This window comes from Cyrtonyx montezumae, unplaced genomic scaffold, assembly GCF_038088225.1.
Source record: "Cyrtonyx montezumae isolate F1298 unplaced genomic scaffold, pur_monq_1.0 scaffold_8, whole genome shotgun sequence".
NCBI classification, from domain to species: domain Eukaryota; kingdom Metazoa; phylum Chordata; class Aves; order Galliformes; family Odontophoridae; genus Cyrtonyx; species Cyrtonyx montezumae.
The window spans coordinates 48,304,796-48,332,041 of record NW_027072089.1 but is presented as its reverse complement, the minus strand read 5'-3'; the positions used below and the strand labels follow the sequence as shown (position 1 = coordinate 48,332,041).

The 27,246-nt window shown below is 44.7% G+C and overlaps 1 protein-coding gene across 2 annotated transcripts; it reads right to left on the bottom strand.

The window, feature by feature from the left end:
• Positions 1-48: 48 nt before the first annotated feature.
• RALBP1 (ralA binding protein 1) lies at positions 49-27,030 on the bottom strand. Of its 2 annotated transcripts, XM_065753707.1 has the most exons (10): positions 26,852-27,030; positions 12,975-13,268; positions 7,675-8,133; positions 5,624-5,973; positions 4,185-4,346; positions 3,823-3,954; positions 2,539-2,646; positions 1,644-1,765; positions 1,160-1,283; positions 49-955 (listed from the first exon to the last, which is right to left on the bottom strand). In XM_065753707.1, the coding sequence occupies exons 2-10, from the start codon at positions 13,216-13,218 to the stop codon at positions 692-694; spliced, it is 1,965 nt and encodes a 654-aa protein (XP_065609779.1). In that variant the 5' UTR covers positions 13,219-13,268; positions 26,852-27,030; the 3' UTR covers positions 49-691. The 2 variants fall into 2 exon arrangements, with proteins under 2 accessions (XP_065609779.1, XP_065609780.1); XM_065753708.1 differs by lacking the exons at positions 12,975-13,268; positions 26,852-27,030 and adding an exon at positions 8,389-8,483.
• Positions 27,031-27,246: the final 216 nt, after the last annotated feature.

The following is a 27,246-nucleotide window of genomic DNA, read 5'->3' as shown; positions in this document are numbered from 1 at the left end:
TCTCACAGCAGCTGTGAGGATGGTTTGTGAGTGAGCAGATGCATCAGCTGCATTGCTAAATGTGAACGGCTCTCGTGAACGTTTCCATCATACAGAGACATAAATAACACCTGTCAAGTTTTATATTTATTCAGTACACCTTAAAACGAAAAAAGAAGTTTAAGGGCATGTCAGGTAAACGTGATACCCCGCAGTCTTCCCACCGTTTCAGCCAACCCAGGATAAATTTAAAGCTCCCACGTATATAATCTGCATCAGAAAGGTATCAAAGGCACAAGCAAGAAGTGACGAGGTTAATAAGCAGAAATAATGGTGAATGAGTAGAATTGCAGGGCAAATAATTAGTACGTGTTGGTGCATTCGTATTCATTTGCTGAAAATGACAAGTTCAGTTCTGCTCCGATGAATGTACATAATGGGTTTGGTTTAAAATAAAACTGAATTATTGTAAATCACCTGAAGGAAAGCGGTCTTGAAATAATCCAATAGAAGCTGGAGAACTCTTCTGGCCCCTCCGCACTCACCTGAGTCTGATGAGCAGAAGCCACAAGGACTAGAGACAGCAGTCTCCAGGCTTAGCAGACGAGGTTCTGTACAGAATGTACACAGCCAGCAACGATGTGTGCAGTCTGACCTGAACGCCACTGCTCTGCACACGGCGGTTGACGTTACGAATCTCCCAGGAGCCTGATCAAATGGGAGTTTCTTTCCTGTCTTTGCTTGGCGATGGCTTCACTGGCTGCTCCTTGCTCGCCTTTGGCTGCTCTTTGGCTGCTTTTGTCTCCAGGACACCGTCCCTTTGCTGCTGAGAAGCCCCTCCACGCTTTTCTGCCTCCTCCTCGTCCTGTGCCTGCTGCTCAGACTTGGCGCGCTGCAGCAGCCGGAGCTGCACGCGCAGCTCAATGATGGCCTCCCGCTCCTCGTGGATTGCTTGGTTCAGGTGATTGTTCTTTATCTTTTAGGCAAGGAAAACACACGTCAGTGCTCCTCAGCCAGGCTGTACCTTGGGAAGGCCACTACGTGCAGCACAGCTTTTCAGCTAATACAGCAATGTGCGCTTGCACGCAACAGCAGTTTAAAAATGAAGCACAAGTTTCATGCCTGGGCAAAACCAACACAAAATGATCTGCCCCCGTAAGGTTCAAATTATCTGTCTTACCTCCAGCTCCTCATTCTGCCTCTGCAAATCCTCCAGGATGACCTGCAGCTCCTCCTCATCCTCACTCTCGCTCTCACTCTCTGAAGAATACTCCTCTGTTTCGCTCCGGCCGTGCTGCTGGCGACTGCAAGAGCAACGACAAGCTGAGATCACAACACTTGCTCAAGCTGGCCAGGACTGGAGCACATAACATTTGCTCATGTTCACTGAATACAACGGCTTTGAAAACAAGATCAGGGTTTGGTTTAACAGATCCATGATTTCCTACGGGGATGTTTTTTTGTGATGCAAAAGTCAAGCTTCCATTAGACCACAACTTCATTGCTGTACTACAGAAGATATCCCAAAAGGTGGAATGATAAGATTTCAATAAAAGGAATCAGCTTGCAAGCGTGCTCGTGTGCACAGGGTGGTCTTTTACGTGTGGTTTAGTTATGCTACTTCTCCCCAGAGCTTGTGCTGAGGCACGCACTCTCCCTTTTACCTTTGTATTTCAGCTATTTCTGCTCGAAGGCGATCAATTTCTTCCTTCTCTGAGGCTATTTGTCTCCGCAGAAACTGCTCCATGGCCAGCAGTTCTTCTTGCTCTGTTAAAATCTCATTCTCCTGCAACAAGCAATTAGTTCACTTACAGCCTTGGCTTTACGCTCTATGGGAACACGCGCTAAGGATTACTCTAATGCTGTGCCCTGGGAATTGGCAATGCTCTTCTATGAACTGCTGTCAGAAGTACTCAGCGTGCCTGCTTGGCACTGAGGCAGCAAGACCTCAGCCCAACTCTGAGCAGCAACCCAACAATGTCTGTTCTGAATCCTCAAGGTGATGGCTGTGCTGAACAGCCGTGGCAATAACACTGAGTTCTTGATGTGCGGCCGCCCGTGGGCTTAAATCACTGGGGGGAAGCTCTGGGATAACCCAGAGAAACTAAATTCAAAAACGGGTCTTTGAAGATTAATAGACAAAAGTACAGCAGAGGGAAGATCAAAGCTATTGAGGCAAGCCAAGGCAGGCATAAATGCCAAAAGAGCTGCCTTATTCCCTTTGGTCAGCAAGAAAAGAGTTAACAGTAGTAACTGTGGTCAGACATGGAAATGCTTTCTAAGCACGAGAACAACAAAGCGTACCTGTTGCTTCACACCAACTCCTCTCTGCCTTAACAGCAGCCTGCTCAGCTTCAGGTGCACTGCTGCAGTCCGTGTGCTTTCCCTGCTTTACTTAATGCTCAAACAAAGCCTCAGATTTTAACAGACAGAGTGAGATGTCCCTCTGTGCTTTTAGTTTACCACTGCGTCAGAAGGAATAAATACACGCTTAGGAACTCTTGACAGACGTGGAACACTAAAATAAAGCATACAAATGGATACGTGCTTGCCATCTACCTGTGCAAGTAGAATATTTATAACTTCTTCATTCTCGTTCATTTCTTCTTTGGAGACATCCTCCTTGGAAAGGCTGGCAATTTCTTGTGCAATCTTTGTTTCACACTCCTGACAGAGAAAGAGGACAGTTTTGAAAAGGCCACCTGCCCCAGTCACTGTTGTGAAGACTTTCTTTCAACACATTATTTTTTCAAATTTATAAATCATCTGTTATTTTGAGAAGTTCTCAGGAAGATGCTTTTAATTTCAGCATCTGCAAAACAAAAAGGGCTGCCTTCACTGCTTACCCAATGCTTACCATTGGTAAAAGTGACCAATTGCAATTGGACACAGGGCAATTTAAGAAATGCTGCTGAAGTTCATTCACCCAAGTCTTTGGTCACCGCTTTGGGCAGGCCAGAACACACAGTGTTAAGCATGGAGAGGATATAAGCTCTGCCAAATACTGTTTTAGTCACGCACTGTTTTAAAAGCAGCTGGAGGGTGAAGGTACTGCTCCTCAGCCATTTAGGAATTAAGACAGAAAAATACAAAAAAACTGCACTGAAAAGGTTGAAAGGGGGTTTGATCTAGTTCCTCTGCGCTCTCACAATTCGTGAGAATGCTCAGATGTTTTGTTTTGAGTCATATGAATAGTAAGAACTGGGATATCTGCTTCACCTACAGCATACCAGCCCGGATACAAGCGTAAAAGATAACACTTATGCTCCAGCAGAGGTTCAAATGATTCTTTTTCCACTGAGCCCACAGCACTGTTAAAGCCATGCTACATGCACCGCCCGCTGCCCCCCCTGGTCTGTCTCCATGTACCTTGGGAAATGCTTTTTACAATTGTCACAGCTGTATTGACTCGCTCATTAATAGCCCAGTTTTCCCTACAAATTTTGTTATATTCTTACACTTTCACAATTCTGGAGTACTTTAAGTAATACCAGAAATCTGCAAATTTGATTCTAGAAAGCAGCCTTATGTTTCTCTTTAGAATCTGCATGCTAAAAACTCCAGAGCAGAACAGAAGCTCCAGTGCAGAGCAGGAAAGCATAATGAAAGGCCTTGGTGCCAACCATGCTTTCTAAATCCAATGTATAACCCCCAAGGTACCAACCTTCCATACCTGTCACAGTCAGTGAGCATTAGAAGCCCCCAGTCCACCAGTTATAGAACCATCTCACAGGGGTCAAACAGCAAGGTTGAATGATATGCCCCAGGAGATGGGGACAAGCAGCAAATAAGGTCGTTTTCACCTACAATCTACATTTGGGCAATAAACAGCAAGCTACTCACCTGTCTCTTGGCTTCTCTTAGTTTCCTCTTAAGAGCTGTTAAAATTCTTTGCACCTCCCAGAGTCTCTCTTCTTTGGATAAGTCTTTTATCCCTGCCTGCAAGTCTCGGTGTAAACAGTTCAGTAGGAACTCCTAGAAACATTGCCAAGGCAATTAGTGTCTTTAAGTACATCAGAGCAGGGCAGAGTGGGGAAAAAATACGGCATTGGCCTTGTGACAAAAGGCTTGGAGTTCTGCTTTTCAAAGCATGTGGCGTCTCGCAACAGGACAACCATGATACAATTACACTCTTACAAAAGTTTACTGCTGAATTTAGCAAATCCAGGACATAAACAAACAAAACAACTGAAGTATTCACCAACCTGTCTTCTGATTTCTTCTTTGATGCTCTCCTGTGTCTCTGGAAGTGCTGGCATGGTTGCCATATTTGACCAACGGAGAGGTTTTGTAACCTGTTTTAGGGTCACATTCCCAAAGAACTCTTGAACATGCGTAAAAAATACGTACAGGACACGGTTGCTGATCTGCAAGGAAGGGCAGGATGGATGAGAACAACAGTTAAGATCATTTCTTCACATAATCTGCATCTCTGAAACATAGTATTTTTTCCAGCAATGCAGCAGCCGTCCATCACTTGCAAATACGTAGGATGGTTTGGGTTGGAAGGGACCTTTAAGGTCACCTGGTTCCAAACCCCTGCTATAGGCAGGGACACCTCTCCCCACACCATGCTGCTCACAGCCCCATCCAGCCTGGCCTTGAGTGCTTCCGGAAAGGGGACATCCACAACCTCCCTAAGCAGCCTGTTCCAGTGACTCACTACACTCACAGTAAAGAATTTCTTCCTGTCTAGTCTAAATCTACACTCTTCCAGTTTAAAACCATTTCCTCTTTCCTTTTCTGTCCCTATCTGCCCTTACAAAAAGATCCTCCTCAGCTTTCCTATTAAGGCCCCCATCAAGTACTGGAAAGGGCACTGTAACATCTCCTCAAAGCCTCCTCTTCTCCAGGATGAGAAGCCTCAGCTCTCTCAGCCTGTCCTCCTAGGGGAAATGCTCGAGCCCTCTGACCACCTCTTTCTTTTTGCTCATGTAAAGGTGGAAGTGATAGCAATAGGTAAGCAGGAACACCAACCATGCTGTTCTATGGATGGCTGTCCTCTCAAAACTTCAGTACTTTCAACAACTTCTCTCTCAAGATTTAAAAAAGAAGGAAAAAGTCAAAAGAATTGAAAGGAGCCCACACCCAGTGCTATGTTCCCAAAAGGGACAGGACTAATTCTGAGCTGCATTTAATAGTTGTTTACTAAAGAATTAACCAGCCCAGAAACCGCCAAAACATTCCTAGAAAACTAGTCAGCAGTCTGACTGCAGACACCACAGCCATTATGCCCAAGTCATCACTGCACCAGGAAGATCTGTTTGCAGCACAGGGTTCAGTGGCTTGATTACAATTAAGCAACAAAATAGTCTTCACTGTGTCAGAAACAGAAATTCTACATCTGCTTGAATTACTGGATGAATACAATGTTAAATCACTTGTGCTTGCAGAATAAAAAAGCCCTGACAGCAGTGTTTGCAGTGTTTTTCATAACAGCAGATACCAGATATGTGCTATGCGAGCTCACCTTCACAAAGTCTCCCCCCCCCACTTTCCCTGCATTTTATGTTCCCGAAGTATAAGGAAGAGCTTTATTCCAGCTTAAGTGTATCAGACAGTGCCCGAATCACACCTGCAAGAGAATTCCCATGAAGAAGCCTTTCTCGTGCTGCCTGCTCTAGCACTTGTGTGGAGCACGTACCTGGACAGTAGGGCTGAGCACTATAGAAATATTCTGGATGTTCATTTTTGTTTCCAGTTCCTTTGCGATAACGTGGTCCATATGCACAATCAGCCAAGAAATGAGGAGATGGTTACACTCCGGCAGCTCTTTCAGCAGCCTCTGACACTCCTGAACTTTCTCAGCTTCTGTGTTCTTTCCACAAGCATCTTCAAAGCGTGGCATTAGCTCTTTGGTAAGCAAATTTTCGGGCAGTTCTCGTAGGTACTGTTTCAGCAAGCTGGCTACTGTATTGGGCTCGTATTCTTCCAGGTTGGGAGATTCTTCTCGGTCATAGGCTGCTTTGAGCTCATCAACTTTTGACTTTATTCCTAAAAAATATTGAAAGAAAGAATTAAGACAAGACTTCAACTCTACGTGCATAACGGTTATAACAGTCTTCTTTTTTTCCAACCTCCAGATCTGGTATTAGGCCACGTTTCCCAGGGCCCCATCCTACCTGATCATGAACATCTCCAGGGATGGAGCATCCACAGCCTCCCTGGGCAGTCTGTTCCAGCATTTCACTGCTTTCTCTGTAAATAACTTCCCCTGACATCTGATCTCAACCTTTCCTCCTCAAGCTCAAAACCATCCCCCCTTGTCCTATCACTGTCTACCCTTGTAAGAAGTTGCTTCCCCTTGCCATTCTGCACTTAACTTCTCTGCAGCCATTCAATAACAGCCTTCAGCCAAACCGCAAATACGCCCTTATCAACTCCAAAACTGTGCAACAAATTCTGAACACAAACCTTCCTCTGACAAACCAACCCCACGCAATTTAGTTTACAGGTCTGCAGCTGGAGGAATCTCACACAGTATTTTGGCTCGAGGCACCGTATGAATAAACACACATTCATGTAATTATTCAGCCTGGCTAGTATTTTCTGCATGGTGTTCTTACAACTCAGTGACATTCAGACCACGGGAGTAAGTCACAAAAGTTTCTTTCTTAAAGCTCACGTATCCATTTGACTTTCACTGACTTACTGCACCGCACAGTTTGGCTCTGGTCCAATAAACAAAGCTGGATGCACCCAGCCCACGGTAAATGCCAACCAAAACGTGCTCTATTTCATGTCCAGCTAAGTTACTCATCACAAGTGCTGGTACACTGCTAGGCCACTGCCTCTCTGAGCTCTCAATTTAAACACTCCTGCACACACAAGAGGGTGCTATTGCACTGGAGAATACCAAGAACGTACAAACATCAAAAAAAACCTTATGGAAAAATAAAACCTTCAGAGAACGTTCCCAGTGCAGCACTGCCCTGAAGAAATGTACTGCCAGAATGTTCCCACTAAGAAACCACTGAGCATCCCTGCCAAGTACGACTCAGGTCATCAGTGTAAGGACAGCTTAAAGAAGCCTTTCACGGTAGTTTGCAGTGCTACACAGTAACTCGTTTCAAATGCTCTTCCTCGAGTTCCTTTTCTCACTTGTTTTTGCTCCCTTAAATGTGCGTGCTAAAGTACTTGCTTGGGTTTCACTCTGCAGAGTTCACAGAGGGATTGTTTTGTTTAACACAACGACCAACCGCTTTGCTTTATGTAAGCAGGTGTTACATAACTACTGTGGTTAATTACCCTGCTGCAGCTGAGCTTAAATGTGGAACTTGCATTTTCTGCTTATTAGTAACTTTGCCAAACAAAAGAAGCTTTTAAGAAGAAAAGTATACACAGCAACAGTGGGAAGCTGAAGTCATAAAGTGGTTACTCCTCATCTTTGCTTTCCCCATCGATGAGCATAGCATTTCTCATGCAGGAGTAATAAAAAAATACAAGCTAGCCAATCCAGTGTATTTTATTCACAGTTACCATCATCCTATCACAGCAGGCCAAATCAAATATACTTTTACTGCCTTTAAGCAGTACCATGAGTAACTTTTCTGGTATTTCAGGGCTTGCTTAGCTTGAGCCACCTGATGATCTTTTTGATAATTAAAATCAAAGCAGCTCTAAGTAGCATCTAGGTGTCCAAAACAGTAAGAAAAATGCAAAACAAAGAACCTGCACGTCAGTAGCTGAGAATACCTGAAACTCTGTAGATGCCTTCACACTTCATGCCATACTTCTCTACATAATCTATACATTCACGGAAGACAGCAGGCAGGCGGATGCCGTCGTACATCATGGTCCTGTCTACTGCGTCAGACAGGGGAATGCCAAACACAGGTCTGTGACTGGGGACGTCCACTGGAGGTATCTCTGTCTCCTGAATTGGCTTTTTCTTTTTCTTCTTCTCTTTCCACTGTTTTACAACATCTGCCGCAGTTAAGTCTTTTGACTTCTTCTCTTTGTGTTTGTCTTCCTTATGCTTGTCTTCCTTGTGTTTTTCATCTTTGGGTTTCTCTTTTATTTTAAAGTCCTTTTCCTTTTTTTTGGAAAAGCTGGGTTTCTTGAAGACATGTATTCCCTTGGACCGCTTCAACTTGGAAGGACTTTCAGCTTCATCACCGGAACTGTCCTCTTGGAAGGCAGCGTAACCTTCCGCTAGTAGGCAAAGGAGGGAAAGGGAAGAGGACACCTGTAAGTTTGATACGCTACTAGGAGAGAAAAGGTGATACCTAAGGAGGAGGGAGAAGTTATATGGGTCAAAACATAGTGCCTGCCTGACACTTCTGAAGGTTTTCTCTAGTGGCTACACAGCAAAGTGGACAAAGACTAAATCGAGATTGCAACAGTCACATAAAAGATAAGCCACACTGCTCCTGCATGATCTGAACAATTAAAACTTCGTATACTTACTCATAATTGCAATGTCCATCTTATGGGCTAGTTTCCCATTTAATAGTCAAGGAAATGCAAAATAAAAAGAAACGTCTCGCAACTTCTCTATGCTCCTGTAATCAACAGTATAAGAGTAGTTAAGGATCGTCTGCTACATACACATAAGCCTAGAAAAAACCTTCTAACGAACTTCCATCACTAAACTCTCCAACCCCACTGCAAAATGTTACAAATTTTAAGATGAGTATGCAGTTAGTAAAGTTTCGATCTCAAATAAAAGGTCAACAAAAAAAGGTCAAGCAAACTTACTTTTCCATCAGAAGAATAAAACAACTGCAGTAACGCTACCACGATACCTGTCAGTGAGATTGTATTTTTGTCTTAAAAACTCTACGTGAGATCTTCAAACAAGTCCACAGCACAGCACGCTGCTTCAGTACCGAAACACCAAGTGTCCTTCAAAGCATCTGCAGCAGTGCTTTTATTAACTACGCCTCTGCAGCTAGCCCTGCCCATCCTTCAGGCAAGAACGAGGTGGATTACAAAAGAACAACCGAACAACAAAAACCTCCACTAACTAAACAAAAAACCCACAACCAAAATCAACAACACAGAAACCAGCGCAACTTCCAAGTCAATTAATGGCCATCTCACACGCACTGTGCCCCAAACAAAGCAAGCCTGAAATCTGTTCAACAAAGAAGGCACCACCTTGGTTCCCCCCATCACAGTAGAAAACAAGCTCTTGGTTCAGTGTGATACCCCTGTTATACAGATGCCTTGACACTCTCCCACCACCTGCAGACAATGCCTCTGAGTGAAGCACAGAGGCAGCCAGGTGCTGCTTCTGAGTGAACGGACCCAGCTGGTGGAAAATTAGATGATACACGAAAGCGTAATGGAAAGATGAGAGAGTGTATGTGTGCAGCTGAGACACCGCGCAAAAGAACATGAAGGCATTCAGAACTGCCTTTACTCTTCCATTCTAAAAGCTGCAGTTTCTCAGCAGAATTTCAGCACATCCAAGGAGCTGTCTGTATTCTGAAGCCTTCCTGTCTGTTCTCTAAGTAGTACTTAAAACATGAAATGTATTAAAACATGGGACTACCATCAAATAATTACAATCATTTGACCAGCTTTCCCATCCTGAACTCATCCCTAGGACTACCAAAAGTGTTCCGTGGAAGAACAAAGACCTACTGGAGAACAACCAGCAACCAGGTCCTGTCCTCCTCATTTACAGGCTAGATCACTGCTCATTCTTCTTGTAAACTAGAAATGCAAATGGGTAGGAGAACCTGTGATGCACAAACTAAGGATTCAGTTCTGGGATAAGGACAGCACTGAGATATCAGCTGCAGGACAAAGCAGTACACCTCATCATCACTTTCTGTGAGGATGGGCTGGCACAGATTTAAGATGGGGTTCGCAGATGTCATTCCTGAGCAGAAAGCTAAATCGTCACCAAACAGAGCCCAGAACACTTCCAACTGGGTAGCTGTTAACAGTTCCCCATCTAACAAAGCAGGGTTCCTCCCAACACATGTACCATGCCCAGTATCAGCACACACAGTGGCAGTCAACTGTGAAGCCTGTGCTTGGAGGCTGATTTCAGCAATAAGCAAAGCACCTATGTCACATTTCAACACTTGATGTTGCAAAACAAATTCTTAATGCTCTTCAAGGCCTTTGGTAGCACCAGCAACAGCATGTTATGGAAACTGGTATTTCTTGACTTCATGAGAAGACATGAAGCAGCAAGTCACGTACAAAAACAGCCTACTTTGTCTCAGCAACGTAAGCTTATAAATGTATACTAATTAGAAATTCACAGAGAATCTCTTACCCATACTACAAGGGAGTTTCTATGTCTTCCAGAGTAGGCTAATTTTATTTAGAAGTAACCTTGCTTCTGGTAGTAATATTATTATATCTCTTTGACCAGAGACATAATATACTGAAATACGAAAAACCCAAATTCATACAGAAGAAAAACAATTGAAAGTACTTGATACATCAGCTAATTTTAAATGTGAAAAGTTACATTACATCACAGAATACCCTGACTTGGGAGGGACACACAAGGATTGAGCTCAACTCCTGGCTCCACACATTCCTTAAACTCAGTCTCCTGGGGCCCACTGCCCTGTGCAGCCCGTCCCATGCCCACCGCCCGGTGGTGCAGCACTGTCCCTAACCCCCAGCCGCCCCTCCCCTGACACAGCTCCATGCCGTTCCCTCGGGCCCTGTCGCTGTCACACAGAGCAGAGCTCAGCGCTGCCCCTCCGCTCCCTGGGAGAGCTGCAGCCGCCAGCAGGCCTCCCCTCAGCTCCTCTGCTCTGCTCCGTGCTGAACAAACACAGGGACCTAAACTGTTGCATTCGTGTTGTACTCTAGACTCTTCACGGTCATTGCAGACCTCCTTTGGATGCTCTCAAATTGTTTGACACCCTTTTTATATTGCGGGGCCAAACCCACATGCAGTGCTGGAGGTGAGGCCATGCAGCACAGAGTAAAACAGGACAACCCCTCCCCCACACCCGGTGGCAGTGCTGGGACTGGTGCAGTGGCCCTGCTGTCTGCCAGGGCACACTGCTGTCAGCCATAGCCCCCAGATCCCTTTCTGCGGGGCTGCCCCCCCCTGCCTCTTGTCCCCAGGCTGTATATCTATCCAGGGCTGCCCCATCCCAGGTGCAGCATCTGGCACCTGCTCTTGTTCAGCTTCATGTGGTTGGTGACTGCCCAACCCTCCCATTTGTCAAGACCTCTCTGCAAGACCTCTCTACTCCAAAAGGACTCAACAGCTCCTCCCAATTTACTGCTGTCCACAAACTTAATATACTTCAAGTCCTGCATTTACGTTATTGATGAAAGCATTAAAGAGAATCATCCCTAGGATGGGGACCTGTGGAACCCCACTAGTGCCTGCCTGCCAGCCTGATGTAACCCTATTTACTATAACACTCCAAGCCCAACTTACTGCAGTCGTAACTCGTCCAGCTCTGGGGGTCCCACAAAACCCATCAGTAGTGTTGAAGACAGGTGAAGGCATCAAATGTTTCTCACTAAAGTGATCAATTTAAATGCCAAATTATATAACCACAGCAGGTTGCGTACTGTCCAAAAAATCAAAACATCTGGTAACCTGAAGAGCTACCAGATACCCCTGATCAAATACATAAGCAAAATGTTCCAGGTGTATTTGCAGTAATTACCATGTTTGGACTATATGAGAGATACCAGAAGCTTTGCATTCAACTCAATCCCATATCTGACTGGTAATTACATCACCTACATACAATAGGGCTAGGATGTGCTGAAGGCTTTTTATGTTACAGCTGCAAGAGAAAATCTGACTCTTCCTACATTTTGCATTTTTTTCACTTTCATGATACTTCACCGTTAAACTTCTCCAACAAAAAATGCTGTGCATCAGCTGTATGATGTTATAATCTCTCATGAAAGAGAGCAGTTACACTGCTAGCAGCATGCAGACCTGCCTGCACGGGCTGAAGGAGCATTTTCTCTCTTCAGCTTTCAGTCTGACTACTGCCATGAGACACGCAGGTACACCACAAAGAAAGCCTTTATACACTGTATATAATGCTGATCTCTTAATTCTAAATTTAAAGGCACCTTGTGCAGCATTATAAAAGTCAATTTACAATGAGGAAAAAAGCCCAACAGATAACAGCTCTATTTTAGACCCAAATAATACAGAATTTATCAGCAATTCAGTATGAGTATTAAACTCGTATTATTTACAGGAGAAAATATAAGGCATCAGCTTTTTTGAGACCTGTGGGGTTGGAAGTGGACAGGAAGGATCTTTTCGATACACAATGTCGTCAGCATCAACTCAACATTTTGAATTGCTCTATTCTTCCAGAATACATAGGACAAAAGAAAAAAAAGAACAGGAATGCCATGTTTGCAAAACATTCTGCACTTCTCCAAAGGTAGAAAGCAAGACCTACTTACTGCTGTCCTTTTTTGTCTGTGTGGCCGGTATTTTTGTTAAATAAAAACTTCCCCTTTGGACAAAGATGTACTGACAAATAAAGGATTCTTTCATCCAAGGTTTACTTCCAACCCTTGCTCTGCCCTTGTTAATTCAAATCCCCAACACCAGCTTGCACGTTTTCAAACTCTGCAATAGTACTCAGGCACTGCTGGAGAAAACTGCATGATCAGACTAAACTAAGAAGCTAATCAAAAGAGGACGTCGCTTATTAGCCCTCAATGAGTGGTACAGTGTGCATAGGAAAACTTGGAATGATAAGTAATATCAAATTCTGAATACTCAGAATCTGAACTGATGATGATGCAAGACTTATCATGCCTGGCAATCACCAACACGTTGCTGAAGACTTTACACAAGTATGTTTATCAGCATGTGCTCGGTGCCTGTACAACAACAGAACAGTCCTTCTCATGAAGAGAAACAGGTATTGCACAAAGTGTGTTTGTGCAAGCCCACTTCCTTCACACTTAAACAGATTTAAAGAAATCACAACAACAACAGAAAAACCAACACTGGGAATACCAGGCAATAGAGAGAGAAAGGGGACTTCTAAGCATGAAATAAGAAGTTGCCTACTCACTTCTTTTCTCTTTCTTTTTAAATTTTCCTTTCTTCTTCCCGTGCTCCTTTTCATCATCAGACACTATATCTGGAGGCTCGTGCAAGCTGTCATGAGGTGGGGAAGGCTCACCAGTGCGGTACAACCCAGGGAATTTTGTAGGACTGATTTCTTCAGAGCTGGGAGTACGAGCAAGACCCCCACTGTGCTCTACGCGACGGTGTTCACTGGGGCTGCTGGTGGGAGGCAGGAAGCACTCGGTCATTCTGATTCCCTGATATCAAAGTGAAATCTTCTGCTACCTGTCCATCACACCTGTAGCAGGAAAATAAATAAATAAATAGATGGATAAAACGCTAACAATTGTTTTCAAAGCATCTTGCTTAGAGCTCTGTCTTGAAGATAGGTAACAAACACCAATGCCTTATACAAGGAACATTCCATCTGATGTCATGAGGCAGCAATAAAACAGAGCAGGCCCTAAGCTTAGCATCTGTAGAATCTGGCCATTAACTCCCAAGCCATGTTAACACAGGAGGACAGCTCTTTTTTCAGCCACCTCTGCTTTACAGCACATCAAACATTACGTTTTAAGTATCAGAATACATATTTTATGTTTAAAGTAATTCATACAAAATCCAGAGGCGGTTTGCATATTGGTTGTTACTGTTCATTATGAAACATCTAGCTTTACATCTCTGAAATAAAACAGGATTGTTTGGAAGCTCAGAGTGTCTGTGTGGACTGCACCTGAGCCAAGACCACCTTCATCGTTCCCAAGCATATTTTATAGATGCAAATAAGAACTTGCATAACCTGTTGCAGTAGGAAAAAAAAACAAAAACAAAAAAAAAAGAGTCCTGAAGTCAAATCCGTCTTCTAATTATGTTAATGTACAGTAAGGAAGGTAAAACAAGAATAATTGTTTTTTTCTTGGTCTACAGCAATCAGAAATTCACCTTTGAAGAGGCTACACCAGATCCTCTGTACCCAGATGTACCCTGTGTTGTTTCACACGGAGTTCTGGCAAAATTAAAACTAAGATGAAAATTGCTGAAAGAAGCCAACACATAAATTCCCAGTAACGGGACTCATAAGCAAAAAGCACTTCCTAACGTAGATATCATTCAGGAATTCCACAGGACGAGCTACGCCATATGGAACGTCAGCTTTCTGAATTTGGCCCTTTGTGTCTGAACATCCATGTTGTTCTGTTTGCAGTGAGGAACTGCACTCCACAATCCTCATGGGTACCACAGAGCATCTTATGAAAAATAGAGTAAATCCCAAGGGCAGAAGAAAGCCATTTCCCACACCTGCTGATACACTTGGATGACAGGTCAAGTCACAGTTACACGCTAACTTGAACTGTAATACAACTTAACTCTGCCCCCCTTCGCTGTAGCTTAAAAGCCTGATACATCTACTCTAAGACAAGTAGAAAGAGTAACAATCATTTCTGAAGCTGGCAGCTCCATAACCTGGTCTGTGCAGCCCTACAAAGTGTCATGGCAACCACAAGGAAGGCTGAAATTTGGAAGGAGGCTCTCTGAGGACAAAGGGATCAAGGTGACTGTGTAGCCATTGTCTCAATAAAACATGTTAAGATTCCACACGAATGCTGTATCAGACCTATCTCTGTGAGAATTATGTCACTGTAACAACCTATCTAAACATAGCAGCTCTGGCTACTACACTAGCCCTTAAGACTCCACAGTCATCTCCCGTACTCCTGCAGACATGTTGAGTAAACATCAGTCAACACTTTGCTAAGGAAGACAATCACAAATGCACAGTATTTTATAAAACCCTCATTTTGGGCAGCAGGATACCTACTGGCTAAGCAGAAACTCCTGACACATCAGGCACACCAGATTAACTTGTAGCAGGAAGCCTCTTTTAAAGACAGCAGCATTAACACCACACAGAGCCTTTTTCTTTTCTATCATTCTTCTTGGGTATATTCATATTTTTCATAGATACCAAATATTGCACTGCTGTACTAACTTGATTCTGTGTAATGAGTAGCATGTCAGAATATATTTTAGGAGAAATATTTTGGCCTCTACAGCTTCAGACGTATGGATACCAAAAAAGGTCAAAACCCTCAACTATAGAAGCACATTCAGTGTTACCAGGGATATGGACAAATGTTACATGGAACTGTATGTTGCTAAGCTAATAATCAAGATGTGTCCAGCTAAGCAGCTTTTCTTGTTGCTTTTGAATTGGTTCTAAACTCTCCCTTCAATTGTCTGTATGCAGACCAGAGTGAAAAATCAATTACATATGAAAAACAGTACCTCGCTGCAGGAGATCACTCACAGAGCGCTTATGGAAATTAACAGCTCCTCAGATGAGAGCTCAGATAGGGCACAGTATGGCACAGGACTAAGATAAGAAATGAAACAGTCGAGATCTTTTTATTATTCATTATTTCAGCTGAAGTAGAGAGACACTAAGAAAAAAATAACGACGCATATCCATAAATGCAACAAATTACAGTGCACTTGTGTTTGCTTCACATGTTTTGTTTGTTTTACACCCTTAAGAAAGCAATACTCTCCTCCATGCAGAACTTCCCAGGCCTTTAAATGGAGAAGCTCCACAGCACTCCTTGTGCCCCTTTGCACAGCTCATGCTTGCGATGCTGTGGGCACAGCTTCATGACCTAAATTTCACTTCATTCTTAATATTTTCCTCATAACTACAAGCTTTGATTTCTTTACCACTCACTGCTAGTACTCCCACAGTTCTAGCCTGATTTCTTCTTCATCCTCAGTACACCACACACAGCATGCTTTGGCCTCTGTGACCCAAACTTCTTGCTCCGTCTCACTCCTCTCCCTTGATGTGCCTTCACTCAAGTCAGCTCACACTGCTTGCTTGCTTGAAGATACAGTTCTTCTTCCTCCTCTTCTCATTAGCTATTGGTTGCCATTTCCTCCTAGATGTTCTTCTCTGCTGCAGTCATTTGTTTCCTCCTAACCACTGACCTTCTCACCTCATCCTCATTCCTCCCACCAGACTTAATTTCTTGCATTACATACGAGAGAAGCTGATCATCTTCCCTACAACTCTGCCCACAGCAGACTCCCACCAGTTCCTGCTTGCTTGGTATTTGATTCTTCTTCCAGAGGAAGCCAAGAAAATTGTTATATGACAGCAGCAGAAAATTTCCCCCAGTCCCAGCGCCAGCTCAGATCCAGCTACTCTTCTCAACAGACCCAAAACGCAGTTTCAGGAAGCATCTTCCTGCTCAGCATGGATCTGAATATTCATCACTGCACATGCAAACAGAAAGCTGTTACTGAACACGTGCAGAATTCTGACTTATCTTCTGTTTCTCAAAGAATTATCAAATCCAAAATAAAAGGGGTTTTAAACTTGAGAGGCAAAAGGTGTATCTTTAACACAGAGACTCCACCACCTTTCAAGACCATAAAGACAGGAACATGAGTTAAGGAGAAAAAAAGAGATGCCTGCAGAACTAAACCAGCCTCATTCTTGAAAAACGTTTGATTCTCTTCTTAAATAATAATAATCATCATCAGCCTGAGCAATGTACCTAGGAAGAAAACCATGATCACAAAATCACAGAATGACCTGGGTTGAAGAGGACCTCAACAGTCATGTAGTTTCAGCCCCGCTGCCATGGGCAGGGTTGCCAACCACTAGACCAGGCAGCCCAGAGCCACATCCAGCCTTGCCTTGAATGCCTCCAGGGATGGGGCATCCACAGCCTCTCTGGGCAACCTGTTCCAGTGTGTCACAACCTTCTGAGAGAAGAACTTCCTCCTAACATCTAACATGCCTTAGTTTACAACCATTCCCCTTTGTCCTGTCATTACCAACCTGTGTAGCAGTTGTTCCCCCTTCTAAGTTCCCTTCAAGTGTTGGAAGGCCACAGTGAGGTTTCCCCAGAGCCTTCTCTTCTCCAAGCTAAACAAGCCCAGTTCCCTCAACCTTTCCTCTTAGGGGAGGTGCTCCAACCCTCTGATCATTTTAGCAGCTCTCCTCCAAACCATTCCAAGAGCTCTGCATCTTTCTTGTGCTGGGGACACCAGGCCTGGATGCAGTACTCCAGACGGGTCCTCACTGAGAGCTGAGGAGGACAATCACCTCCCTCACCCTGCTGGCCACCTCTGTTTTTAATACAGCCCAGGATATAGTTGGCCCTCCAGGCTGGCTCACGTCCAGCTTCTCATCCAGCAGGATCCCAAGCCCTTCTCCGCAGTGCTGCTTTCTAGGAGTTCTTCCCCCAGTCTGTATAAATACCTGGGATTGCCCTGGCCCAAGTGCATAACCTTGCACTTGGCCTTGTTGAACCTCATTAGGTTCACACAGGCCCACTTCTCCAGCCTGTACAGGTCCCCCTGGAGTGCTTTCCTTCCCTCCAATGTATTGACGGCACCGCCGGCTGTCTCAGATCACCTCTTTGTCTCATATATGCCTTAACACGGTAACCAGGAGGATTTGCTCCATGATGCTCCCAGGCACAGAGGTGGGGCTTACCATCTTGTAGTTCCCCAAGTCATCCTTTCTCCCTTTCCCAATTTTTTAATTGGAGACATGTTTCTCTTTTTCCAGTCACTGGGGATTTCACCCCACAGCCACGATTTTTCAAATGTGATGGAGAGCAGCTCAGCAACCACATCAGCCATCTCTCACAGAACCCTTGGGTGCATATCATCCGGCCCCATGGACCTGCATACGTTCAGTTTCTTGAGGAGGTCTCAGACTTTTTCCACTGTTACAGTGGGATGGAATCCGTTCCTCTCACCCACACTGAGAGGTTCAAGTGTCCTGGCAGACATGGGGAGCCTGGCCACCAGTGAAGACAGAAGCAAAGCACTTACTGAGCACCTCAGCTTCTTCCTTGCCAGAGGAAGTCAATTCTCCATCCTCATTAATCAGAGGGAGAACACCCTCCTTGGTCTGTCTCTCCCTGCCTACGTACCTGTAGAACCCCTTCTTGTTATTTTTCACATCCCTTGCCAAGTTCAGCTCCATCTGTGCCTTGGCTTTCCTGATCATACAGACGACATCCCTATATTCCTCCTACGCTACACAACCCTGCTTCCACTTCCTGTACATTTCTCTTTTCCCTCAGTTTAAGCTTCAGGTCCTTGCTCAGCCATGCCAGCCACCTGCCTCTTCTGCTCGACTTCTGCTGAGGGATGGAGAGCTCCTGCACCCACAGAAGGGTGTCCTTCAAGAGCTGCCAGCTCTGTTCTGTTCCTATGATCTTAAGACAGTCTCCTTTAAGGATAAACAGGTGAAGTCTGGGCACAGAGAGGCACAGTTGGAAAACCAAATTCACAGCTCTTTCATGTAGTACAAAAGGCACCGTTATTTCAATCCTTCACCAAGCCTACACTGAGACTTTGTGCCCTGTAACCAATTATAACAGCTGAAGTAATCTAAAGCAGGTGATGGCATGCACAGGTGTTGTTTTGTAAAATTACTGATCAGAATAAAGGCCACTGAAAATTCTGCCGCAATAAGAATTATGCAAGACCACATGTGAAGCATGGCAGGTGTCCTCCACATCATCCCATGTCACCACATGTCACCACACACAGCTACACCGAGAAGTCAGGATGATACACTGCAAACAGACCCAAGAAGTCAGCAATCAGAGGAGGGAGGCCAAGTGTGAACACTCACTCTGCCGTCAAAACGCACAGTCACAGCTACACAAAAGCAAGATCTACAACTTGGCAGCGCCTCATCATTATCGGTCTTCAGCCTAAAAGACCCAGCCATATGTGACAAAGTGATGTAACCCACAGACACGCAGCATGCTTCACTGGGCCCAAAATCACCCTTGCAATAAGCATTGTTCCACTCTGGAAAGCAGCGAGCCAGAAAAAGTAAAGAAGAAAAACTAACAGTTGTGGTCAAAGAATGTCAAAGCACTTCAGAAACTAAAGATGACTAGAGACAAGATGACAGAGTTCTAAGTAACGTACTCTAAGTTCATGCTGTCATATAGCAAACTGACATCAGAGGCCACCAAGCTGATTTAACAAACACTACCTAGGTGCACAAACAGTGCCCTTTTCTTCGCTGAACAGGACAACGTGGCCAAGAGAAGAGAGAGGGAAGTGCATCACGTAGACAGGTAAAATGAGCTTAAAATTCACAAGTTGGAGTAACCACACAAACATCATTAAACAACTCTCTTCTGAGTCGTTCACTTTCTATGATTGGGATTAATTAAAGCTTCAAGAAGGGCCTTTACTTTTTGGTTGCTTTTTTTGAACAACATACAAATTACAGAGCAGCATTCAGCTCCTAAACCTATGAGTACTTTACAGGACACATGGTACCATAGGAACAATACAAAACTTTATTTAAAAGAGTACGTAATCACATAATTCAAGTTGCACAGGAGCAAACTGTTTTATTTCCAAAACTAAAGCTAGCCATCAGAACAGCTCTAAAAGCAATATAAATAGATGTATGCCTTTTCTTGTTTAACTGTAGGTGGCTGAATTCTGCTGTGATCACAGTACCATCCAAGGAATTTCAAATTCTGCTCTGACAGCCCATACCAGCTCAAAGGTGGTGACACACAACACATTAGCTGTCCCAGAGAGCTACACCACATTCACATTTGAATGGACTGCTGCAGGAGCCAGCTCACTTTCCAAATATACAGCAGTATCTGAGTTAGCCCTTTTCACAGAGAGCATTCCAGTCCTTTACTCCATTCATTAGGGAGCCAACCCTAAAATAAATACTGAAGTAAATAAATAAAGCAATATCCTAGACATTTCAGAAATGTGGTTTCTCACCACATGATGATAAAATCTCCTGATATGTGGTAACATATACCCTTTAGTTTAGTTCACTTCAGGAAAAATGGCATGATAGCCTCTAGCCTACAAATTCTGCAAGCCTCATTAGGATGCAATCTACAGGCTATTTTCGAAATCTATCTTGGGAAAAACAAATCTTGCAATTCCCTGGGGAGAATTCAGTGCTTTCCTACAGAGAGTGCCCCTGAAAAGAAAGGGAGCATAACTGCATAGGAAAAGCCCCTGGCCATTCTGGGACCCTGCCTCCCACCTTGGCTAGGAGTGAGGAGTACCCCTGCAGCCACAGTGCCTGTTCTGCCATACCATCCTCCTTCCCTGCCTCAGCCTACTGTGACGCGTAGATCCAACTGCCTGTACCACAGCCAGCTAAAGTAGGCAGGCCAGGGGGAAAACTGAGGCATAAATCTACACTAGTGTAACAGTCGAAGCCATTCACAGAAGTGACATGAACATGATCCAACATTTGGGATTTTCCAAACTGTCTCCAAATCCCACTCCCAGTTCCCATGGTGTTGCAGCCATGAAGCAACCCAACCCCAGCACCTCTCCTCATCTTGCTCAAACCCAGCATACTAATTTCCCAAGCCATGCTTTTGTGCTACCGCTTCCCAGGCTGAGCTGCACCTTGTCTCTTACAACTTCCTTCTCACCACCCAGCAAGATCTATGCAATTTCAGTTTCACCATTCCACTTCTCCACACCCGGTGCCTCACCTAATCCCAGCTCCTGGCTGCTCACCATTTCCCAGGTTTTCCCTCGCCACCTTCTACTTCTCCCACATTCAATCCTAATTAAGGCTTCTGAGAAGCACAGCCCACCCATGTGCAAGGAAACTTGGGAGGTCATCTCCTGTAAGGCTTAGGTTGTCCCTCTACAATATGGACAGCATTAACAAGGTTGGTCCGAATACTGAAATTTTCATTCATTACAAAAATGGAATTTTTCTTCCCTGCCTGCTTAATTCTTAAACAGCTTGAAGAATTTGGTTTGTGCTTTTTCGATTTAGAACGGGAAGTTTTACCACATAACAGATAAAGAAAAATGCAGTAAAAGGTCGTGAGTTTTGTTTCTTGTTTTTAAACAATTTTCATAAACATCAGATTATCCCAGGTTCTGTATAAAACTTGTAGATAGTCCCAAGGGCAAACAATCTTCATCTCACCTCCTTTGAAGAGCCACCAAAGGACTGCAGCCAGTCATACAGCATAACCTAGAGAATTTTATTTTTATACCTCCAGTGGGTATTGGAACAAAATGACAAATACCCTTTATTACAGAGATCTCAGCTACTGCATTACTCTCACTCTCTGATCCCCCAGTTCAGCCAGGTCCAGGACAGCAGTGCACCTAGCAAAATCAGTTTAAAACAAAATAATAATAATAAAAAAAAGCAAAACCACCAAGTGGTTGAACTGAATCTACTATAAGCGCCAAGAGTCTATTTTTTTTTCCTTGTTTTTGTTTTAAAGCATACATTAGCTAGCACATGCTAAAATACTCCAAATGACAAGTCTAACCAGGTGGTATTAAAGACACTTCGCTTTGGCTTTAACTCTGATAACACGTTTGGGACATGCCTGCACACCAGCAATCTGTGCTAAGATGCTGGCATAGCTGTGACAACAGTAATTTGCCAGCAGCAGGGATGCAATAACACCTCCACGGAACTGCTGGAAACGTACTCAATCTAACGTACAGGCAGACCACACAGCCACCCCATCATCACCATCCTCTTTATCCAGCCCAAAGGAAACCAAAGAAACTAGGCTCCCCTACACACCTCATGATTTGCTGGTTTGTCCCTCAAAAGCTACTGTGCTATGTGTACCAGCACACTCACTTTAGTGAAGTCTAGTTACACATTGTCAACAACATAAATCTGCTTAATATGTAAAGGAAACAACAACACATGCTACATGAGTTCAAGCCAGCACTTCTTAATTCATTACCAAGATACGACCTTTAGACTGGATGTAAGGAAGTCAGAAGTCACCACTGAATGTACTGAATTTTCACCATTGCTTTATTCACAAAATTTGTAAATAGCATTACATCCTTTTAAAACAGTCACTTCACAGTCTTGAACTGGAAAGTCAGTTTTAATGTTACGCGGACAAAGATACCTGGAACAGGTTGCCCATAGATGTGGTGGATGTCCTGTCCCTGAAGACCTTCAAGGCCAGGCTGGATGAAGCCCTGGGCAACCTGATCCAGCTGTGGTGTCCCAGTTCACTGCAGGGCAGTTGGACTCGATGGGCTTCACAGGTCCCTTCCAACTCTTAAGATTCTGTGACTCTATACAGACTACCCAATTTTAAGGCCTACAGAAATAAGCATTTGTTGAAAGTAAAACTAATGCCACACAGATCTTTAGGGTTTAAACCATGAAAATTAAGATTCTTGAGTTTCATATTCCCTTTTTGCTGCCACATACTAAACAGACAAGAAGTTCTGTAAGTTACAAGCTGTTGCTTGAACTGATAACCCTATAGCATAAGGAGAAACAAAGACCAGCATTACTTCAATGTCTGTGAACGCCTGACTTCACAGAGAAATCTATCATTTCATGGTTGCTATGCCCAAGATAGCTCTCAACTACACCTCCCACCAGTCTCTCCATTCAGAAACAGTGGGACTAGTGGGGGGCTTCTCTTGGCAAGCTCTCTTACCAGCTGTGTTAGGAAGTTATGTTCCATATACTCCAGACTGTCTCCTTTCTGCTGGATCATATTTCCAGCAAACGTCAGGTAAGATGAAGCCCTCCACAAGAACAAAGGCTAGCAATTGTGCGACTTCTGGCAGCTGCTTGTAAAACTGCTTCTTGGTCCTGGTTTAGTAATGTATAATAGAACCCCACCAGGACGTCAGCCTTGCCGGCCTTCCCTCTGATCCTCACCCATACAGAAAAAAACTAATCATTCCCAGCACTGAGCCCTACAAAACCAAAACATTCCCTAACATACTGACCCATCCCACCACCTCTCCTTCTTTGGCTAGCCCTTCTGAAGAGCTTACAGCCATCCACTGCAGCACTACTGTCCTAAGAGTGATCCCACCATGTTTCAGTGATGGTGATAAAAGTCACAGTTTTCCTGCCACACAATGGCTTCTAGCTCCCCCTGTCTGCTGCCCGTGTTGCGTACATCAGTATAGTTGCACTTCAGTTGGGTTACTGAACACTTCCCAGCCAAGGCACGCTGCCCCAGGCTCATATCTCACAAGTCTCCACCTCCAGCAAAAAAGTAGATTATCTCACAGCACCTGGAAAGGTGTTTCTCCAAGAGCTTTTAAGACCACTTTCAAAACAAGATGGATAAAAAACACTTGAGCACACGAGCTGCATCAATCCCAGAGAACTGGAATCCTAAATTTCAGGTTTCAAGTTTCAGAAGGATGACCTGGGAAAGATCATTTAAGATTAGCTTACAAGTGCCTAGAACACAGAGCACTTAGAGCATTTGGAAAGATTAAAACACGTGAATAATAAGAAAAGGTAAAACCACTAGGCTGAAATAATCCAAGAACTTTATGGGTAAATCTATTCATTTATTGTTTGTTCCCCAGAGCCCTACACTTTCATTCCATTCAATGAAGGAAAAAACCCCTTCATTGAATATGAAAAGTGCTCCAGATTGCCTTAAGAGAACAGCATCGCTTTTGAAGTAACCACAAGTGAAAATTAAAAGAGTAGGGTGACAGAAAATCACATTTCTCACGTTCAATTAAAAAAATATTTCAGGCTTTATATAGACTAGCATTATGTTTTAATATAATAGTTGCTCCACAATCTACAACTATCATAAAATGTCACCCAGTTTGCAATGTTACATCAGGCAACAATCCTTGCACACAGTACTAAGTGAGCGAAAGCACTATTAGATAAAGGGAAAAACAATACATAAATAAATAATAAACAAACTTCCATAGAAATAGGACAGAACACTACTAATACATGAAATGAGAGTTTCAATGCTGGCATGATTAACTTCAGAATTTATGTTTCACACTCAGTGTACTTCACGCTAGTAAATATCTGTGAAAAGATATTTCCACTGCAATATCCAAGAAATCACTGCATTCAGAACACTGATATGAAATCCATTCAGCCCACTTAAGCCCTGGCCATCCCACTGATATACCTTTAGACCCAAGAGCTCCTCCTTCCTGCCAGATGTCTTTTTTCCAGTAAGAAGCTCAGTTGTAACACATACTAAAGCCCAGGGATGCTATTGAAGGTTCAGAACAGAAGCTAAGCTTTGAGCACTGACTTGCACTAGGTCATATACACGGAAAGGTGAGATTTTCAGACCACAGAGCACAAAAATGAACCCCTCCTCCTAAAAGCTAAACCAGTGCATCTGTATACATTCATGCAAGGTCTTCAGCAGTACAGATGGCTATGATCTGTATTTCTGTTTGCTCAGTGTCACAGAAACTATGCAAGGAAAAAAAAAAACCAACCCATATTCTCTGCTCAAATACATCTTATTTACTTACCAAAGGAAATGCTATTGGCAGGCAGTAAGCTCTCAGTCATTCACTGAACATTGTGATCTCGTGTTTTTGAACTGGCAGATCTCAGTCTCTCATACATGCTTGGAATTCATAGATTAGATAAGAAAAAACAAGCACCTTTTTTTCTTTATAAATTCAGAAGTAATAAGTGACACTAAGAACCCCAAACACATCCTCCAATCTGGTCAAGCAATACACGGTTGCTCCTGGTACATTATATTCTCGTAACAAAATGGAACAAACCCTAATTTTTTTTATCTGTTCCAGATGAATGAGGTCAGTGGGTCACTGCCCTTACTCAGGTGATACTCCCCATTCCAACCCCAGTGAGCAGCCACCCCCCCTCATAACACAGACTGGAAGGGGGAGCGCAGGATCCTGGATGCTACTCAGCTTCAGAAGGGGGACTCCTTGCTGCTGCCAACATCAGAGGTTCTTCAGCTGCAGAGCACCCTCACAGCTTCACTCAATTTTTCTTTGCTCACGTCAAGACCAAAAGATGAGGGATAGGTTGGGAGGGGCAAGCACCCTTCCTTTCACTACAAATCGACCTGCATTTTCACCTTTGTGGTCTCTGCCACAGCAGGCAGAAGACACATCTGCTATGTGGACAGCGATCACCTCTCAGCAGCAGTGTCTAGGATCCCACCTGAGTGCTGGCTGCCTGCAGGCTCCTGCTGGCCAGGCTGTGCACTCACTCTGTTGTCCTGGTTTCCTGTTACCAGCGGGTTTTTTAAGCCAACACTTTGTGAGGTGCAGTCCACAACAAGGCACTGGTGAACAGAAGAACAAGCTGATAGATGCTTTAGGTGAAAATCTGAAGCCGGCATATGGCAAACGGTGACTATTTTTAAGGGTGGTGAGTCATTCCCTGATTCAAAATAATCAGATGCGTTAGTTCAGAGAAAGGCTCAGCACATTACGCCAGGCATACAATTAATGAAGATAAATGTCATACTATACTTTATTTTGACATTTTGAGGCCAGCTACCTGACACCAAGCTTTGTAGAAGGAAACAACATTTGCATTTGCTGGTATTTATTACTAAACAACAGCATTTCTTCATATAACTCTGACACAGTTCATCAGAAATAGCAGCTCAACAAGCATTCAAAGCCCTGCTGTTAGAAAATACAGCCAGAACATATTAGGGAAGTGCCTAAAAGGTAGAGGTGAGATCAGAACCCCGAAGCATACATATGCACATCAGTTTCAACTACACCTACAGCTCAGAAGCAAGAAGGCAGCCACTGCAATACCATGGCAATACACCTCAACGTGGACACAGAGAAATATGCCACTCTGTAGAAGCACCCACATAGCTACAGTAATACATGGAGCTCTACAGTGTAATTATTACTTCCAAGGATGATAACAACACCTCCACTCCCCCAACACATCTTCAGCATGACAGAATAACACCAGAATTGCACTGTATTCTAACTTAGAGACAGTTCTTTCTATCTTCTTTTGTATCCACGAGACTAAAAAACATAAGTGATTTTCTCGACGTTTGAAATAAGAGCCCTAGAACAGGCAATCCAAGGCCCCCTGCTTATCCTTTATAAGCAGGTGATTCCTTCCTATTTCCCTTCTCTGTAGAGAAGAGCCTCTATACAGCATGTGTCATGCAGACTGCACAGGACTACACTAGTATGAACTCAACAAACAGCATACCATGCTTCATAAGAATCCATGCATGACATTTCAAATGATATCAAAAATAAAATATAAGGGACTCCTCTGTTTGTTTAAGCTTGCTAGTAAACTCGCACCCATTACAGTCCAGGTCATATCCAACAGAGCCTCAGTGCTATGCTCAAATGGGTGCACTGTTGCTGAGGTTCACAGTGCACAGCAACACAGAACAGTTTGGGCTGGGAGGATTTACTTAATGCTCACCCAGGTCCAACCCTGCTTCCCAGGTGAGGAGCAGGAACAAGAACGCAATGGCTGCTGTCTTGCTGCACTAGAACCAAAATATTTACACAAATCTGCTTAATGCAACCAACAAAATGGCCCTACCATATTACTTTTTACTGTTTCTCATTACAGACGGCCGTGATATTGCACGACCTGGGGGTGGCGGACAGCATCTCCCCAAGACATGCTCTCAGACGATGGGCGTGCTCGCGCTCCAGCACGAGCCAGCACCTCCACTTAGAGGTGCTCCGCTTACTCACGCACCTCACGCTGCTGCTGTCCGCCCGCTGATGGAGACGCACGAAACAGCACCGCGAAGCAGAACCGCAGCGTGCCGAACTGAGAGCAGAGAACTCGCCAAACACGCAGAAAAACGCCGACAGCGGCGCGGGCGGCTCGGACGGGACCTCCAGCTCACGGCCGACGGACGGACGGACGGACGGCGGCCCCGTCCCGGGCCGCCCCACGCGCTGCCGTCACGGCGCGGCCGTGCCAGGTGAGCGGGAGGGGCCTAACCTGGTTAGGCCCCAGGTCAGCCCCTCCCCCACCCTCCCCCCGGTGCCAACCCCGGAAGCGGCTCCCTCGCCCTTCACACAGGCGACGGCACCGAGCCCAGAGGCGCCCGCACTAACCGCCAGGGTCCCGCTCGCTGGCACAGCAGCTCCGCCTTCGGGCTCACGCACACGACCCCGCCTCGCGCCCCATCCCGCCGCCCGGCCCGCAAGGACGGCCGAGGAAAGGCGCGAACTCCGCACCGCGCAGGCGCCGCCGCCCTCGCCCGCTCCGCAGCCCGGGGCAGCGGCTCCCGCCGCCGCGCATGCGCAAAGCGCCCGGGGACGACGGGCGCGAGGAGGTAGGGAGGGAGACGCTCCGCGCGTGCGCAGTGGCGCGAGAGAGAGACGGGAAGGGGAAGGCTACTCCCGCTCGCAGAGCATGGTGGGCATTGTAGTTTTCCCGGTGGTTCCTACCGGAAGTAGCAGAGGGCCGGCTTCACGCCGCCGGACTACAACTCCCAGCGACGGGAAGA